This window comes from Tachyglossus aculeatus, chromosome X2 (assembly GCF_015852505.1).
Source record: "Tachyglossus aculeatus isolate mTacAcu1 chromosome X2, mTacAcu1.pri, whole genome shotgun sequence".
Lineage (NCBI taxonomy): Eukaryota > Metazoa > Chordata > Mammalia > Monotremata > Tachyglossidae > Tachyglossus > Tachyglossus aculeatus.
The window spans coordinates 29460410-29477999 of NC_052100.1; the positions used below are offsets into that span (position 1 = coordinate 29460410).

General features: G+C 50.7%; 1 protein-coding gene across 1 annotated transcript; it reads left to right on the top strand.

Annotated features, from left to right (window-relative positions):
• Positions 1-17510, top strand: MRS2 (magnesium transporter MRS2). The gene is made up of 11 exons (XM_038771081.1): positions 1-213; positions 4879-4952; positions 6200-6236; positions 8019-8131; positions 10482-10655; positions 10777-10907; positions 11207-11323; positions 12074-12226; positions 12408-12525; positions 14129-14242; positions 16555-17510. The coding sequence occupies exons 1-11, from the start codon at positions 78-80 to the stop codon at positions 16663-16665; spliced, it is 1278 nt and encodes a 425-aa protein (XP_038627009.1). The 5' UTR covers positions 1-77; the 3' UTR covers positions 16666-17510.
• The last annotated feature ends 80 nt before the right edge of the window (positions 17511-17590 follow it).

The window sequence follows — 17590 nt, forward strand, 5'->3', positions numbered from 1 at the left end:
CGCCTGGTGGCGCCTGCGCAGTAGACAGGGCGTTGAGGCCCCCGCCGGCGGCGCCTGCGCAGTGGGCCGGGGGAGCTATGGGGAGCGTGGCGGGGCTGCTCCTGCTCCTGCTGCGGGGGCCCCCCAACGTCGGGGGTCCCGTGCGCGGCCTGTGGGGGGCGACGCTGAGCGCACGCACGGCACGCACGGACGCACGGCGGCCCCACGTGACGAGTGAGTCCGGCCTCCCATTGGCCACCACCGGGTGGGGGGGCAGTGTGGCCTAGGGGTCACAAGGTCACGGCTTTTAACCCCTCTTTCACAACAGTGCTTCGCACATTGTAAGCGCTAAACAAATGCCATCAATCAATCAATCAATTCATCATTCATTCAGTCGTATTTATTGAGCAATTACTGAGTGCAGAGCACTGGACTAAGCGCTTGGGAAGTCCAAGTTGGCAACCTTCTAGACTGTAAGCCCACTGTGGGGTAGGGACTGTCCCTAGATGTTGCCAACTTGGACTTCCCAAGCGCTTAGTACAGTGCTCTGCACACAGGAAGCACTCAATAAATACGATTGATGATTGATTTACCGTGTGCGGAGTACTGTATTAAGTACAAATGGGCCACATAGAGAGACAGTCACTACCCAACACCAGGGACAGGATCAAAGGGGAAAAGCCCCCTGCTTCCTCCTCTTTTGAACAGTAAAATCCTTAAGGGAGGATTTAGTCCAATCAATCAATCAATCAATCGTATTTATTGAGGCCTTACTGTGTGCAGAGCACTGTACTAAGCGCTTGGGATGTACAAGCTGGCAACATATAGAGACAGTCCCTACCCAACAGTGGGCTCACAGTCTAGAAGGGGGAGACAGAGTACAAAACCAAACATACTAACAAAATAAAATGAATAGAATAGATAGGTACAAGTAAAATAAATAGAGTAATAATTAAAGTCCAGTGCTTTGCGCACAGTAAGAGCTCAATACAATTGAATGAATTAATGATGGTGGTCTTCATGGAGTGCTCTCTGATTTAAGTTAAGCATCGTGATAAATCCTGGGGTAGATATAAAATAATCAGATTAGACACGGCCTCCCTCAATCAATCAATCAATCAATCGTATTTATTGAGCGCTTACTATGTGCAGAGCACTGTACTGTCGCAATGTCTCTTAAAAACTAAGGAATCAAGATTATTATTATAGAAGCAACCCTCCTATTCTTTCATTCATTCGTTCAGTCGTATTTATTGAGTGCATTACCGTGTGTGGAGCACTGTACTAAGTACAAATGGACCACATAGAGAGACAGTCACTACCCAACAACAGGGACAGGATCAAAGGGGAAAAGCCCCCTGCTTTCTCCTCTTTTGAACTGTAAAATCCTTAAGGGAGGATTTGGTCCAGTGTTCTGCACACAGTAAGTGCTCAATAAATACAATTGAATGAATTATTGATGGTGGTCTTCATGGAGTGCTCTCTGATTTAAGTTAAGCATCGTGATAAATCCTGGGGTAGATATAAAATAATCAGATTAGACACGGCCTCCCTCCCAACCCTCCCCAGCCCAGATTAGTTTTCTGTCTCAGTGTCTCTTAGAAACTAAGGAATCAAGATTATTATTATAGAAGCAACCCTCCTTTCCTTTCATTTATTCGTTCAATCGTACTTATTGAGCGCTTTACCATGTGAGGAGCACTAAGTACGAATGGGTCACATTTAGAGAAGGTCCCTACCCAACAACAGGGACAGAATCAAAGGGGAAAAGCCCCCTGCTTTCTCCTCTTTTGAACTGTAAAATCCTTGGGGGAGGATTTAGTCCAGTTCTTTGCACACAGTAAGCGCTCAATAAGTACAGTTGAATGAATTAATGATGGTGGTCTTCATGGAGTGCTCTCTGATTTAAGTTAAGCATCGTGATAAATCCTGGGGTAGATATAAAATAATGGGATCAGACACGGCCTCCCTCCCAACCCTCCCCAGCCCAGATTAGTTTTCTGTCCCAGTGTCTCTTACAAACTAAGGAATCAAGATTATTATTATAGAAGCAACCCTCCTTTCCTTTCATTTATTCGTTCAATCGTACTTATTGAGCGCTTTACCGTGTGAGGAGCACTAAGTACAAATGGGTCACATTTAGAGAAGGTCCCTACCCAACAACAGGGACAGAATCAAAGGGGAAAAGCCCCCTGCTTTCTCCTCTTTTGAACTGTAAAATCCTTAAGGGAGGATTTAGTCCAGTGCTTTGTGCACAGTAAGCGCTCAATAAATACCACTGAATGAATTAATGATGGTGGTCTTGATGGAGTGCTTTCTGATTTAAGTTAAGCATCGTGATAAATCCTGGAGTAGATATAAAATAATCGGATCAGACACGGCCTGCCTCCCTCCCGACCCTTTCTGAGTGTCTCTTAAAAACTAAGGAATCAAGATTATTATTATAGAAGCAACCCTCCTATTCTTTCCTTTCATTCATTCGTTCAGTCGTATTTATTGAGCGCTTTACCGTGTGCAGAGCACTGTACCAAGTACAAATGGGCCACATAGAGAGACAGTCACTACCCAACAATGGGGACAGGATCAAACGGGAAAAGCTCCCTGCTTTCTCCTCTTTTGAACTGTAAAATCCTTAAGGGGGGATTTAGTCCAGTGCTCTGCACACAGGAAGCGCTCAATAAATACAATTGAATGAATTAATGATGGTGGTCTTGATGGAGTGCTTTCTGATTTAAGTTAAGCATCGTGATAAATCCTGGGGTAGATATAAAATAATCAGATTAGACACGGCCTCCCTCCCAACCCTCCCCAGCCCAGATTAGTTTTCTGTCGCAGTGTCTCTTAAAAACTAAGGAATCAAGATTATTATTATAGAACCAACCCTCCTATTCTTTCATTCATTCGTTCAATCGTATTTATTGAGCGCTTTACCGTGTGCGGAGCACTGTACTAAGTACAAATGGGCCACATATAGAGACAGTCACTATCCAACAACAGGGACAGAATCAAAGGGGAAAAGCCCCCTGCTTTCTCCTCTTTTGAACTGTAAATTCCTTAAGGGAGGATTTAGTCCAGTGTTCTGCGCACAGTAAGCGCTCAATAAATACAATTGAATGAATTAATGATGATGGTCTTGATGGAGTGCTTTCTGATTTGTACATATTTATTACTCTATTTTGCTTGTACATATCTATTCTATTTAATTTATTTTGTTAGTATGTTTGGTTTTGTTCTCTGTCTCCCCCTTTTATCATCATCATCAATCGTATTGAGCACTTACTGTGTGCAGAGCACTGTACTAAGCGCTTGGGAAGTACAAGTTGGCAACATATAGAGACAGTCCCTTTTAGACTGTGAGCCCACTGTTGGGTAGGGACTGTCCCTATATGTTGCCAACTTGTACTTCCCAAGCGCTTAGTACAGTGCTCTGCACACAGTAAGCGCTCAATAAATATGATTGATTGATTGAAGTTAAGCATCGTGATAAATCCTGGGGTAGATATAAAATAATGGGATCAGACACGGCCTCCCTCCCGACCCTTTCCGAGTGTCTCTTACAAACTAAGGAATCAAGATTATTATAGAAGCAACCCTCCTTTCCTTTCATTTATTCGTTCAATCATACTTATTGAGCGCTTTACCATGTGAGGAGCACTAAGTACAAATGGGTCACATTTAGAGACGGTCCCTACCCAACAACAGGGACAGGATCAAAGAGGAAAAGCCCCCTGCTTTCTCCTCTTTTGAACTGTAAAATCCTTAGGGGAGGATTTAGGCCAGTGCTTTGCACACAGTAAGCGCTCAATAAATACCATTGAATGAATTAATGATGGTGGTCTTGATGGAGTGCTTTCTGATTTAAGTTAAGCATCGTGATAAATCCTGGGGTAGATATAAAATAATCGGATCAGACACGGCCTGCCTCCCTCCCGACCCTTTCTGAGTGTCTCTTAAAAACTAAGGAATCAAGATTATTATTATAGAAGCAACCCTCCTATTCTTTCCTTTCATTCATTCGTTCAATCGTATTTATTGAGCGCTTTACCGTGTGCGGAGCACTGTACCAAGTACAAATGGGCCACATAGAGAGACAGTCACTACCCAACAATGGGGACAGGATCAAACGGGAAAAGCCCCCTGCTTTCTCCTCTTTTGAACTGTAAAATCCTTAAGGGAGGATTTAGTCCAGTGCTTTGCGCACAGTAAGCGCTCAATAAATACCATTGAATGAATTGATGATGGTGGTCTTGATGTAGTGCTTTCTGATTTGTACATATTTATTACTCCATTTATTTATTTATTTTGCTTGTACATATCTGTTCTATTTATTTTATTTTGTTAGTATGTTTGGATTTGTTCTCTGTCTCCCCCTTTTAGACTGTGAGCCCACTGTCGGGTAGGGACTGTCTCTAATATGTCGCCAACTTGTACTTCCCAAGTGCTTAGTCCAGTGCTCTGCACACAGTAAGCGCTCAATAAATACGATTGATTGATTGATTGATTGAAAAGCCCCCTGCTTTCTCCTCTTCTAAACTGGCAAGTCCTTAAGGGGGGATTTAATTCAGTGCTTTGCGCAAAATAAGCGCTCAGTCAATCAATCAATCGTATTTATTGAGCGCTTACTGTGTGCAGAGCACCGTACGAAGCGCTTGGGAAGTCCAAGTTGGCGACATATAGAGACGGTCCCGACCCAACAGCGGGCTTACGGTCTAGAAGGGACTCAATAAATGCGATTGAGTGAATGAAAAGTACAGTGCTCCGCACACGGTAAGCGCTCAATAAATACGATTGATTGATTGAATGATTGATTGAAAAGGCCCGGGGTTGTCGGAGCAAGGAGGGAAATCATCAGGTGCGGTGCGTTTAGCTCAGTGTCTCTGTCTCCGTGTTTCTCCCCAGGGGAATTGCTCCGCCTCAGCTCATCAGATGCCACTCAGGCCACGCTAGCCAGCGTGGCACCGGTGTTTGCCGTGGTAAGTCCCGGGCACGGATCCTCCGAGGAACTCCGATAACTAAGTAGACGCTCCCTGAGGGCAGGAACTTTCCCCCTTCTCAGCGCTGTATCGGTGTATCCATCCCAGTGCTTGGCACAGAGTTAGACCCTTAATCAATCAATCCATCAATCGTATTTATTGAGCACTTACTGTGTGCAGAGCACTGGACTAAGCGCTTGGGAAGTCCAAGTTGGCAACATATAGAGACAGTCCCGACCCAACAGTGGGCTCACAGTCTAGAAGGGGGGGAATGCCATTATAAATGCCATTATTATTAGGATTACCCCCCACTGTCGGGTAGGGACCGTCTCTAGATGTTGCCAACTTGGACTTCCCCAGTGCTTAGCACAGTGCTCTGCACACAGTAAGCGCTCAGTAAATACGACTGATTGATTGAGTAGAGAAGCAGCGTGGCTCAGTGGAAAGAGCCCGGGCTTTGGAGTCAGAGGTCATGGGTTCAAATCCCGGGTCTGCCAAGTGTCAGCTGTGGGACTTTGGGCAAGTCACTTCGCTTCTCTGAGCCTCAGTGACCTCATCTGGAAAATGGGGATGAAGACCGTGAGCCCCCCGTGGGACAACCTGATTGCCTTGTATCCTCCCCAGCGCTTAGGACAGTGCTTTGCACATAGTAAGCACTTAACAAATACCATCATCATCATCATCATTAGAATCTCTAGAAGAGATTCATTCATTCAGCCGTATTTATTGAGCGCTTACTGTATGCAGAGCACCGTACTAAGCGCTTGGGAGTCAGAGGTCATAGGTTCAAATCCCGGCTCCACCAGCTGTCAGCTGGGTGACTTTGGGCAAGTCACTTCACTTCTCTGGGCCTCAGTTCCCTCATCTGGAAAATGGGGATGATGACTGCGAGCCCCCGTGTGGGACAACCTGATCACCCTGTAACCTCCCCAGCGCTTAGAACAGTGCTTTGCACATAGTAAGCGCCTAACAAATAACAGCATCATTATTATTATTACAATTCAGCAACATATAGAGACGGTCCCTACCCAACAGCAGGCTCCCGGTCTCGGAGAGATTCATTCGTATTTATTGAGCGCTTACCGTGTGCAGAGCACTGTACTAAGCGCTTGGGAAGTCCGAGTTGGCAACATATAGAGCCGGTCCTGAGTTCTGGGAGTAAGACTGTCAGCCTAGAGATGTTTGGCGAGCTTTGTTGAAAAAAGAACATTAACCCCGTGCTTTTTCCTCCCCGCCCACCCCCGGAGACGAAATTCGACAAGAACGGAAACGTCACGTCTTACGGTGAGTACATGGGGGATGCGCCTCTCGGCCGGTCCGAATCGGGCCGGGACGGTGTCCGAGGGGCGTTCAGGTCACTTTCCGTGCATCCTGTGCATTTTATTTTGTTCGTATGTTTGGTTTTGTTCTCTGTCTTCCCCTTTTAGACTGTGAGCCCGCTGTTGGGTAGGGACTGTCTCTAGATGTTGCCAATTTGTACTTCCCAAGCGCTTAGTACAGTGCTCTGCACATAGTAAGTGCTCAATAAATACGATTGATGATGATGATGATGACTGTCTCTATATGTTGCCAACTTGGACTTCCCAAGCGCTTAGTACAGTGCTGTGCACACAGTAAGCGCTGAATAAATACGATGGATTGATCCCCTTTTAGACTGTGAGCCCACTGTTGGATAGGGACTGTCCCTATATGTTGCCAATTTGTACTTCCCAAGCGCTTAGTCCAGTGCTCTGCACATAGTAAGCGCTCAATAAATACGATTGATGATGTTGATGATGATGACTGTCCCTATATGTTGCCAACTTGGACTTCCCAAGCACTTAGTACAGTGCTCTGCACACAGTAAGCGCTCAATACATATGATGGATTGATCCCGAATCAAGGTTGAAGCAGAGGAGGTGACGGTAGCGTTCCCCGCAGCCCCATTCTCTGCTTCGGGGCCCAGAGGATGGCTCAGATTCTCCGTGCCTCAGTTTCCTCATCTGTAAAACGGGGACCCGACGCCTGTCCTCCCTCCCCCTTAAACCTGAATATCTTGTCCCGATCCCAGGGGGAGAAGGGGTCACGGTTGCTTACAAATTCCTGATTCTTTGGACCAGTGGCCGGCACACTTTTTTGATTTTGTCCAGTAACGGAACCTTTTTCTCCCTGTATATATGTTTGTACCTATTTATTACTCTATTTATTTATTTTACTTGTCCATGTCTATTCTATTTATTTTATTTTGTTAGTATGTTTGGTTTTGTTCTCTGTCTCCCCCTTTCAGACTGTGAGCCCACTGTTGGGTCGGGACTGTCTCTAGATGTTGCCAACTTGGACTTCCCAAGCGCTTAGTACAGTGCTCTGCACACAGTAAGCGCTTAATAAATATGATTGATTGATTGATTACTTTATTTTACTTGTCCATATCTATTCTATTTATTTTATTTTGTCAGTATGTTTGGTTTTGTTCTCTGTCTCCCCCTTTTAGACTGTGAGCCCACTGTTGGGTCGGGACTGTCTCTAGATGTTGCCAACTTGTACTTCCCAAGCGCTTAGCACAGTGCTCTGCACACAGTAAGCGCTCAATAAATATGATTGATTGATTGATTACTTTATTTTACTTGTCCATATCTATTCTATTTATTTTATTTTGTTAGTATGTTTGGTTTTGTTCTCTGTCTCCCCCTTTTAGACTGTGAGCCCGCTGTTGGGTAGGGGCTGTCTCTAGATGTTGCCAACTTGGACTTCCCAAGTGCTTAGTACAGTGCTCTGCACACAGTAAGCGCTCAATAAATGCGATTGATTGATTGATTACTCTATTTTACTTGTACATATCTATTCTATTTCTTTTATTTTGTTAGTATGTTTGGTTTTGTTCTCTGTCTCCCCCTTTTAGACTGTGGGTAGGGACTGTCTCTATATGTTCCCAAGCGTGTAGTCCAGTGCTCTGCACACAGTAAGCGCTCAATAAATATGATTGATTGATTTCTCCCGTGGTGAGCTGGTGGGGTGTTTTGGGTGTTTTTTTTTTTTTTTAACCTTTCTGTAGTCCACTAACTCTCGCCCCCATCGCTTCTTTCGTAGAGAGGAAGAAAATCGAATTGTACCAGGAATTGGGTCTCCAAGCCCGAGATTTACGTTTCCAGCATCTAATGAGCATCGCCGCCAGAAACAACAAGATTATCATGAGAATGGAGGTAATCGATCATCTCTAATCATTTCTCCCCTCTCGTATTTTCCCAAAAACTGTAGATCTTGTTGGTAATCAACCCCAGTGCTCAGCATAGTACTTGGTACGTAGTAAGCACTTAGTTATTATGAGTATTATTATAGAGAAGCAGCGTGGCTCAGTAATCAATCAACCAATCAATCGTATTTATTGAGCGCTTACTGTGTGCAGAGCACTGGACTAAGCGCTTGGGAAGTACAAGTTGGCAACATAGTCGGAAAGAGCCCGGGCTTTGGAGTCCGAGGTCATGGGTTCAGATCCCGGCTCCGCCCATTGTCAGCTGGGTGACTTTGGGCGAGTCACTTCACTTCTCTGGGCCTCAGTGACCTCATCTGGAAAATGGGGACTGAGACTGTGAGCCCCATGAGGGACAACCTGATAATCTTGTAGCCTCCCCAGCGCTTAGAACAGTGCTTTGCACATAGTAAGCGCTTAATAAATGCCATCATTATTATCTGGCCTGGTCCTTGTTCAGTGAGATCAAAAGAAGAGCCCCGCCGAGAGAAGCGGCGTGGCTCAGTGGGAAGAGCCCGGGCTTGGGAGTCAGAGGTCATGGGTTCAAATCCCGGCCCCGCCACTTGTCATCTGGGTGGCTTTGGGCAAGTCACTTCACTTCTCTGGGCCTCAGTGACCTCATCTGGAAAATGGGGGTGAAGACCGTGAGCCCCACGTGGGACAACCTGATCACCTTGGATCTACCCTGTCAGCCTGTCAGAGAAGCAGCGTGGCTCAGTGGAAAGAGCCCGGGCTTTGGAGTCAGAGGTCATGGGTTCAAATCCCGGCTCCGCCAATTGCCAGCTGGGTGACTTTGGGCAAGTCACTTCACTTCTCTGGGCCTCAGTGACCTCATCTGTCAAATGGGGATGAAGACCGTGAGCCCCCCGTGGGACAACCTGATCACCTTGTAACCTTCCCAGCGCTTAGAACAGTGCTTTGCACATAGTAAGCGCTTAATAAATGCCATTATTATTATTATTATTAAAGTACAGAGACGTACCGAAAGCCACCCCATCGGGAACGAAGACTGGGAACCTGATTCCCTGGCATCTCCCAGCGGCTGGCGCATAGTAAGCGCTTAACGGACGCCGTCCTTAGTGTCAATCAATCAATCGTATTTATTGAGCACTTACTGTGTGCAGAGCACTGGACTAAGCGCTTGGGAAGTACAATTTGGCAACAATCATTCATTGTCACATTTATTGAGCGCTTACTGTGTGCAGAGCACTGTACTAAGCACTTGGGAAGTGCAAGTTGGCAACATATAGAGACGGTCCCGACCCAACAGCAGGCTCACAGTCTAAAAGTCATCATCATCAATCGTATTTATTGAGCTCTTCCTGTGTGCAGAGCACTGGACTAAGCACTTGGGAAGTACAAGTTGGCAACAATCATTCATTCATTCACATTTACTGAGCACTTACTGTGTGCAGAGCACTGTACTAAGCGCTTGGGAAGTGCAAGTTGGCAACATATAGAGACAGTCCCGACCCAACAGCGGGCTCAGAGTCTAAAAGTCATCATCATCATCATCAATCGTATTTATTGAGCTCTTCCTGTGTGCAGAGCACTGGACTAAGCATAAGCACTTGGGAAGTACAAGTTGGCAACAATCATTCATTCATTCACATTTACTGAGCTCTTACTGTGTGCAGAGCACTGTACTAAGCGCTTGGGAAGTGCAAGTTGGCAACATATAGAGACGGTCCCGACCCAACGGGGGGCTCACAGTCTAAAAGTCGTCATCATCATCATCAATCGTATTTATTGAGCGCTTACTGTGTGCAGAGCACTGGACTAAGCGCTTGGGAAGTGCAAGTTGGCAACATATAGAGACGGTCCCGACCCAACAGCGGGCTCACAGTCTAAAAGTCATCATCATCAGTCGTATTTATTGAGCGCTTACAGTGTGCAGAGCACTGTACTAAGCGCTTGGGACGTGCAAGTTGGCAACATATAGAGACAGTCCCGACCCAACAGGGGGCTCACAGTCTAAAAGTCATCATCATCATCAATCGTATTTATTGAGTGCCTCCTATGTGCAGAGCACTGCACTAAGCGCTTGGCAAGTGCAAGTTGGCAACATATAGAGACGGTCCCGACCCAACAGCGGGCTCACAGTCATCATCATCATCATCAATCGTATTTATTGAGCGCTTACTGTGTGCAGAGCACTGTACCGAGCGCTCGGGACGTGCAAGTTGGCAACATATAGAGACGGTCCCGACCCAACAGCGGGCTCCCAGTCTAAAAGCCGTTAGCACAAGTGCGCGGCCGCCGCCCGTGGTGACCCCCTCCTCCGCCTCCCTGTTCTCTTGCAGTCCTTGAAGGCTGTGATAACCCCAGAATATCTTCTGCTACTAGATCACCGCCACGTCCAGCCGGAACCGTGGCTGTTCCGCGACCTGCCAGCCCAGCTGGCCCTGGAGGGCCAGCTCCTCACCGCCTCCTTGCCCTTTGAGTTCAGAGCCACGGAGGCCCTGCTGCAGTATCGGGTCAGTGCGGGGCGGTTACCGCAGCGCTCAAACCGCGTGCGGGCCACTGGACCGAGCGCTCCCCGTCCAGGGGGACGGGCGAGGGCCGACGTTGTGGCGGGGGGGCCGTGGTGTCCATTAGGTGGGCGCCTTGCGGGGGAAACTGAGCGCCTTGCAGCCCCTGATCCTGGAGACGCTGGAGGCCCTGGTGGACCCCAAACATTCGTCGGTGGACCGCAGCAAGCTGCACGTCCTGCTGCAGAACGGCAAGAGGTGAGCCTTTTTTTAGTTTTCTTCTCCGCCTCCCCCTTCTAGACTGTAAGCCCACTGTCGGGTCGGGACCGTCTCTATACGTTGCCAGCTTGGACTTCCCAAGCGCTTAGTGCAGTGCTCTGCCCACAGGAAGCGCTCAGTCAATACGATTGATTGAGCCCCGACGTCTCCTTGGACGGCACTCGGGCCGTCCGGCCGAAACGGGGCCCGGGTTGGGATGCTCCCTCCATCAATCAGTCGTATTTATTGAGCGCTTACGGTGCGCAGAGCACTGGACTAAACGCTCGCCCCTTCCTCAGCCTGTCCGAACTTGAGACGGATATTAAAGTCTTCAAAGAGTCCATCCTGGACATCCTGGATGAGGAGGAGCTGATGGAAGAGCTCTGCTTGACCAAACGGACGGATCCCGCGGCGGCGTGAGTGGTCTCCCGTCCGGTCGCTGGGGAGGGGGCCGGCCGCTGTGGGGGAATCGGGGGGCAGAGGGGTGCCCCCCAACTCGTTCATTCATCCATTCGATCGCGTTTATTGAGCGCTTACTGTGTGTGGAACTGCCCATCCGAAGTTCCCCCCCGGAGCCGGGCGTGACCGGGATCAACCGCCGGGCCGGCCTCTCTCTCCCGCTCCGGTGCCTCCACTTGGCCTTCTTTTGTCCGTCGTGGTGTTTGTTAAGCGCTCACCGCGTGGCAGACACCGTACTGAGGTCGGACACGGTCCCAAACGGAGCTCCCGGCCTTAATCCCCATTTTACAGATGAGGGACCCGAGGCAGAGAAGCAAAGTGACACGCTAGAACCCAGGGCCTTCTGAATCCCAGGCCCCAGCCTCTATCCACCGGGCCACCGGTTTTTTTCCGAAGGCAGCCGGCGTGTCTAGAGAAGCAGCGTGGCTCAGTGGGTAGAGCCCGGGCTTTGGAGTCGGAGGTCATGGGTTCAAATCCCGGCTCCGCTGTGGGACTTCGGGCAAGTCACTTCACTTCTCTGGGCCTCAGTTCCCTCACCTGGAAAATGGGGATGAAGACTGTGAGCCCCCCAAGGGACAACCTGATCACCTCGTAACCTCCCCAGCGCTTAGAACAGTGCTTCGCACGTAGTAAGCGCCGTCAAAAAAAAAAAAGAGTGTGGCCCGGGCGTGGGTGGTGGCAACCTGCCTCCCGTGTCCCCCGTCCAGGGCGGGGAGCAGAGGCGGGATCGACCACGCCGAAGAGATGGAGCTGCTGCTGGACAACTACTACCGGCTGGCGGAAGACCTGGCCAACCAGGCTCGCGAGCTGCGGGTCCTGATCGACGACTCGGAGAGCGTCATCTTCATCAACCTGGACAGGTCCGCGGGGCTCGGCGCAGAGCGCCCGGGGGAGGACGGGAGCCTCCGCTCGAATGCCGGGGGCGGATCCCTCCGTTAGGGTGGGGATTGGGCCGGGAAGAGGAAGGGGCATCCCAACACTGGGATTCCCGGCGATGTTGGACCACGCGGCCTGATCCCGGCCGGCCGTCCTCCCCTCCAGCCACCGGAACGTGATGATGCGGCTGAACCTGCAGCTGACCATGGGCACCTTCTCCCTCTCGCTCTTCGGCCTCATCGGCGTGGCCTTCGGCATGAACCTGGAGTCCTCCCTGGAGGAGGTGAGGGCCAGCCGGACGCTCGGAAGTGACTCCGGCCCCCGGCTGGAGGCTGGTGGCTCCGGGCTGGGCCGGGCCCTGGACAAACCGCTCTCCTCCCTTCCGCGTCGCCCTCCCCTCGGCCCCTCGGCGCTTCATCCGTAATTCAATCAATCAGTCGTATTGATTGAGCGCTTACTGTGTGCAGAGCGCTTGGAAAGTCCAAGTTGGCAACATATAGAGACGGTCCCTACCCACCAGTGGGCTCACAGTCTAGAAAGGGGAGACAGACAACAAAACCAAACATACTAACAAAATAAAATAAATAGATATGTACAAGTAAGATAAATAATTTCCTAATGCCCATCTCCCCCTCTAGACGGTAAGATCGAGGCGGGCAGGGAACACATCTGCCGACTCTGTGTGGTGTGGGACCCTCCCAAGGGCTCAGTACAGTGCTCTGCACGCAGTGAGCGCTCAGTAAATACGACCGAGGGGTGGAGGAGACGGTCACTGAGATGACTTACAGATAGGCAGGAGGAGATAGGGGTCCGTCAGTAATAATGACGATGAGGATGATACCGTTAAGCGCTTATTATGTGTTAAGCGCTTATCAGGTTGGACACAGCCCCTGTCCCACATGGGGCTCACAGTCTTAATTTTTAGACTGTGAGCCCACTGTTGGGTAGGGACTGTCTCTAAATGTTGCCAACTTGGACTTCCCAAGCGCTTAGTACAGTGCTCTGCACACAGTAAGCGCTCAATAAATATGATTGATGATGATGGTGATGGAGAGTCTCTGGGGCGGGAGACAGTGGAAGCTTTTAGACTGTGAGCCCACTGTCGGGTTGGGACCGTCTCTATATGTTGCCAACTTGTACTTCCCAAGCGCTTAGTCCAGTGCTGTGCACACAGTAAGCGCTCAATAAATGTGATTGATTGATTGATTAATCCCCATTTCCCCATTGGAAGCAGCATGGCTCAGTGGAAAGAGCCCGGGCTTTGGAGTCAGAGGTCATGGGTTCAAACGCCGGCTCCTCCCGTTGTCAGCTGGGTGACTTCGGGCAAGTCACAATCAATCAATCGTATTTATTGAGCGCTTACTGTGTGCAGAGCACTGTACTAAGCGCTTGGGAAGTCCAAGTTGGCAACATAGAGAGACGGTCCCTACCCAACAGCGGGCTCACAGTCTAAAAGGGGAAGTCCCTTCTCTGGGCCTCAGTTCCCTCATCTGGAAAACGGGGATGAAAACCGTGAGCCCCCCGTGGGACAGCCTGATCACCTTGTAACCGCCCCAGCACGTAGTAAGCGCTTAGTAAATGCCGTCGTCATTATTATTATTACACGTTAATCGGGCTGGATGCAGTCCGTGTCCCACGTGGGGCTCGCGGTCTTAATCCCCGTTGTATAGTTGAGGAAACTGAGGCCCGGAGAAGTGAGGTGACCTGCCCTCGTAGTCCTCACGTGGTGGGCTGTGTGAGGAGCGACGGGGTGGGGGCTCGGAGGAGATGAGTCGGGGCGGGAATTGGGCTTCCGGGAAGCGCCCCGGCCTCCGAGGGACCGGCCGGCGGGGACGCGCCCCGACTGACGGCCTCCCCCTCCTCCTCCTCCTCCTCCTCCGTTGCAGGACCACCGCGTCTTCTGGCTGGTCACGGGGATCATGTTCATGGGGAGCGGCCTTATCTGGAGGCGCCTGCTGTCGTTCCTCGGCCGCCACCTCGAAGCGCCGCCACCCCCGGCGGTAGGTGGCACGGTGGTGGCGGGCGCGCGGGGGGCATCGGGGCCGTGCCCGGGCAACCCGGGTCGCCGAGGAGACCGGGCAAAATGGCCCAGGCCTTGCGTGGACCCCGTATCTGCTCAGAAATGGCTTCCGGGTGGCACAATAATAATAATAATAATGATAATGGCATTTGTTAAGCGCTTACTATGCGCAAAGCGCCGTTCTAAGCGCTGGGGAGGTTCCAAGGTGATCAGGGTGTCCTACAGGGGGCTCACAGTCTTAATCCCCATTTTACAGATGAGGGAACTGAGGCACAGAGAATAATAATAATAATGGCATTTGTTAAGCGCTTACTATGTGCAAAGCACCGTTGTAAGCGCTGGGGAGGTTCCAGGGTGATCAGGTTGTCCTACAGGGGGCTCACAGTCTTAATCCCCATTTTACAGATGAGGGGACTGAGGCCCAGAGAAGAAGAATAATAATAATGGCATTTGTTAAGCGCTTACTATGTGCGAAGCACTGTTCTAAGCGCTGGGGAGGTTCCAAGGTGATCAGGTTGTCCTACAGGGGGCTCACAGTCTTAATCCCCATTTTACAGGTGAGGTAACTGAGGCACAGAGAAGAATAGTAATAATAATAATAATGGCATTTGTTAAGCGCTTACTATGTGCAAAGCACTGTTTGTTGTCCGACAGGGGGCTCACAGTCTTAATCCCCATTTTACAGATGAGGGAACTGAGGCACAGAGAAGAAGAATAATAATAATAATGGCATTTGTTAAGCGCTGACTATGCGCAAAGCACTGTTCTAAGCGCTGGGGAGGTTCCAAGGTGATCAGGTTGTCCTACAGGGGGCTCACAGTCTTAATCCCCATTTTACAGATGAGGGAACTGAGGCACAGAGAATAATAATAATAATAATAATGGCATTTGTTAAGCGCTTACTATGCGCAAAGCACTGTTGTAAGCGCTGGGGAGGTTCCAAGGTGATCAGGTTGTCCTACAGGGGGCTCACAGTCTTAATCCCCATTTTACAGATGAGGGAACTGAGGCACAGAGAATAATAATAATAATAATAATGGCATTTGTTAAGCGCTTACTATGCGCAAAGCACTGTTGTAAGCGCTGGGGAGGTTCCAAGGTGATCAGGTTGTCCTACAGGGGGCTCACAGTCTTAATCCCCATTTTACAGATGAGGGAACTGAGGCACAGAGAAGAAGAATAATAATAATAATGGCATTTGTTAAGCGCTGACTATGTGCAAAGCACTGTTCTAAGCGCTGGGGAGGTTCCAAGGTGATCAGGTTGTCCTACAGGGGGCTCACAGTCTTAATCCCCATTTTACAGATGAGGGAACTGAGGCACAGAGAATAATAATAATAATAATAATGGCATTTGTTAAGCGCTTACTATGCGCAAAGCACTGTTCTAAGCGCTGGGGAGGTTCCAAGGTGATCAGGTTGTCCTACAGGGGGCTCACAGTCTTAATCCCCATTTTACAGATGAGGTAACTGAGGCACAGAGAATAATAATAATAATAATGGCATTTGTTAAGCGCTGACTATGTGCAAAGCACTGTTCTAAGCGCTGGGGAGGTTACAGGGTGATCAGGTTGTCCCACAGGGGTCTCCCAGTCTTATCACCATTTTCCAGATGAGGGAACTGAGGCCCAGAGAAGTGCGGTGACTTGCCCCAAGCCACCCAGCCGACAGCTGGCGGAGCCGGGGTCGGAACCCACGGCCTCTGACTCCAAAGCCCGGGCTCTTTCCGCTGAGCCACGAAGCGAGGTGACTTGCCCAAAGTCACCCAGCCGACAATTGGCAGAGGTGGGACTTGAACCCATGACCTCTGATTCCAAAGCCCGGGCTCTTTCCACCGAGCCACGCGACCGCCGGCGCTCGGCACCGTGCGGGGCCCATTAGCGAGCGCTTAGCAAATAACCTCATTATTATCAACCGCCGAGCGTCTGACACGACACCCGCCCTGTCGCCCCACTTCTGCTCCCGACTACCATCGGGACACCCCCCAAAGTTGGGAGAAGGGGGTCCGCTCCGGTTTGGGAAGAGGAGGCGGCGCGGATCTCCGGAAAACACGGAAATCTCTCCTCTTCGGCCGTCTCACCCGCCTTGTCCCTCCTCTCCGGAACCGAGCGCTCAGTCCGGCGCTGGGCACGCAGCAGGCGCTCAATAAATACGAATAAACGAACGAGAACCCCAGCCTCCCTCTAAGCATCCGACATCATCATCATCAGTCGTATTTATTGAGCGCTTACCGTGTGCAGAGAGCTGGATGTGACCTTGTGACCGCTCCCCTCGTTCTGCGCTGGTTTTTCAGATGCCCTCCCTGCCCAAGAGGACCCTACGAGACGTCAGAGACGGGGAGAGGAAGAATGGACCGAGAACAGAGGGCACGGGATCGAGCCGAAGCTTCCTCGCGCCCCGATAAGGAGCGGCGGCCGGGCCCAGGCCCCCACGTCGCCACGCTCGCCCGGCGAGCGGTTAGGCGCATCCCCAGGCCTCCCTTTCCCCGGCAGCCCAACCGGGATCACCCTATTCCCGGGCAAGGACCCCAGGGCCCGGGTGTCCTTCCCGGCGAGCCGGTGGCGGAGGAGCCGGGATCTCTGCGGACAGAACGGGAGAACGCGTCGGGAGCCGTAAGGTGCAGAGGTGGGAGTGGGGATGCCCGCCCCGCCTTTGGCATGCTGGCAGAAAAAACGTAGAAAAGAGGGCTCCTGAACCGGGAGAGGGATTGGATTCCTTGGAAACTCAGGTAACGGGCCCGCTCCCAGCGTGGATCCAATCGCTTCTGGGCACACCCCGGGCAGACGGGGGAAACGGTGATGTTTGAGCCGAACTAAAGATCCTAGAGCTACTTATTTGGGGGAAGGAAAGGCGCTCACGTTACGTTTTCAGGTAACTTTTGGGGTGCGGCGCGGAAGCCGGGGCGACGCTGGGGGCCCACGGTTCTGCCTTGGCCTGGTGAATACAATTGATTGATTGATTGATTGGTGAAGCCGGGGGGCGGAGGAGGAGGAGTCCGAAAGACCCATCCTCCTCAGCCTCCCCCATTCATTCATTCAGTCGTATTCATTGAGCGCTTACTGCGTGCTGAGCACCGTAAGAAGCGCTTGGGAAGTACAAGTTCCCAAGCCCACCGATCCCGCTTCCCACCCCTCACGCCTCCGACGCCAGGGTGAAATGCGGGGCTTATTAGGAGCGGCGTGGAGGTAAACCGGGCGGCTCTCTCCGTCAGGCTTGGGGCTTCTTGAAATAAAGATGGTCTTGCGGTAAGCGGTTGTGGAAGTCGAAGCGGCCCACGCTGAGACTTCAGCGGGCGGGTGGGAGGGCGTCACCGGCCCCTTCTCCCCCGC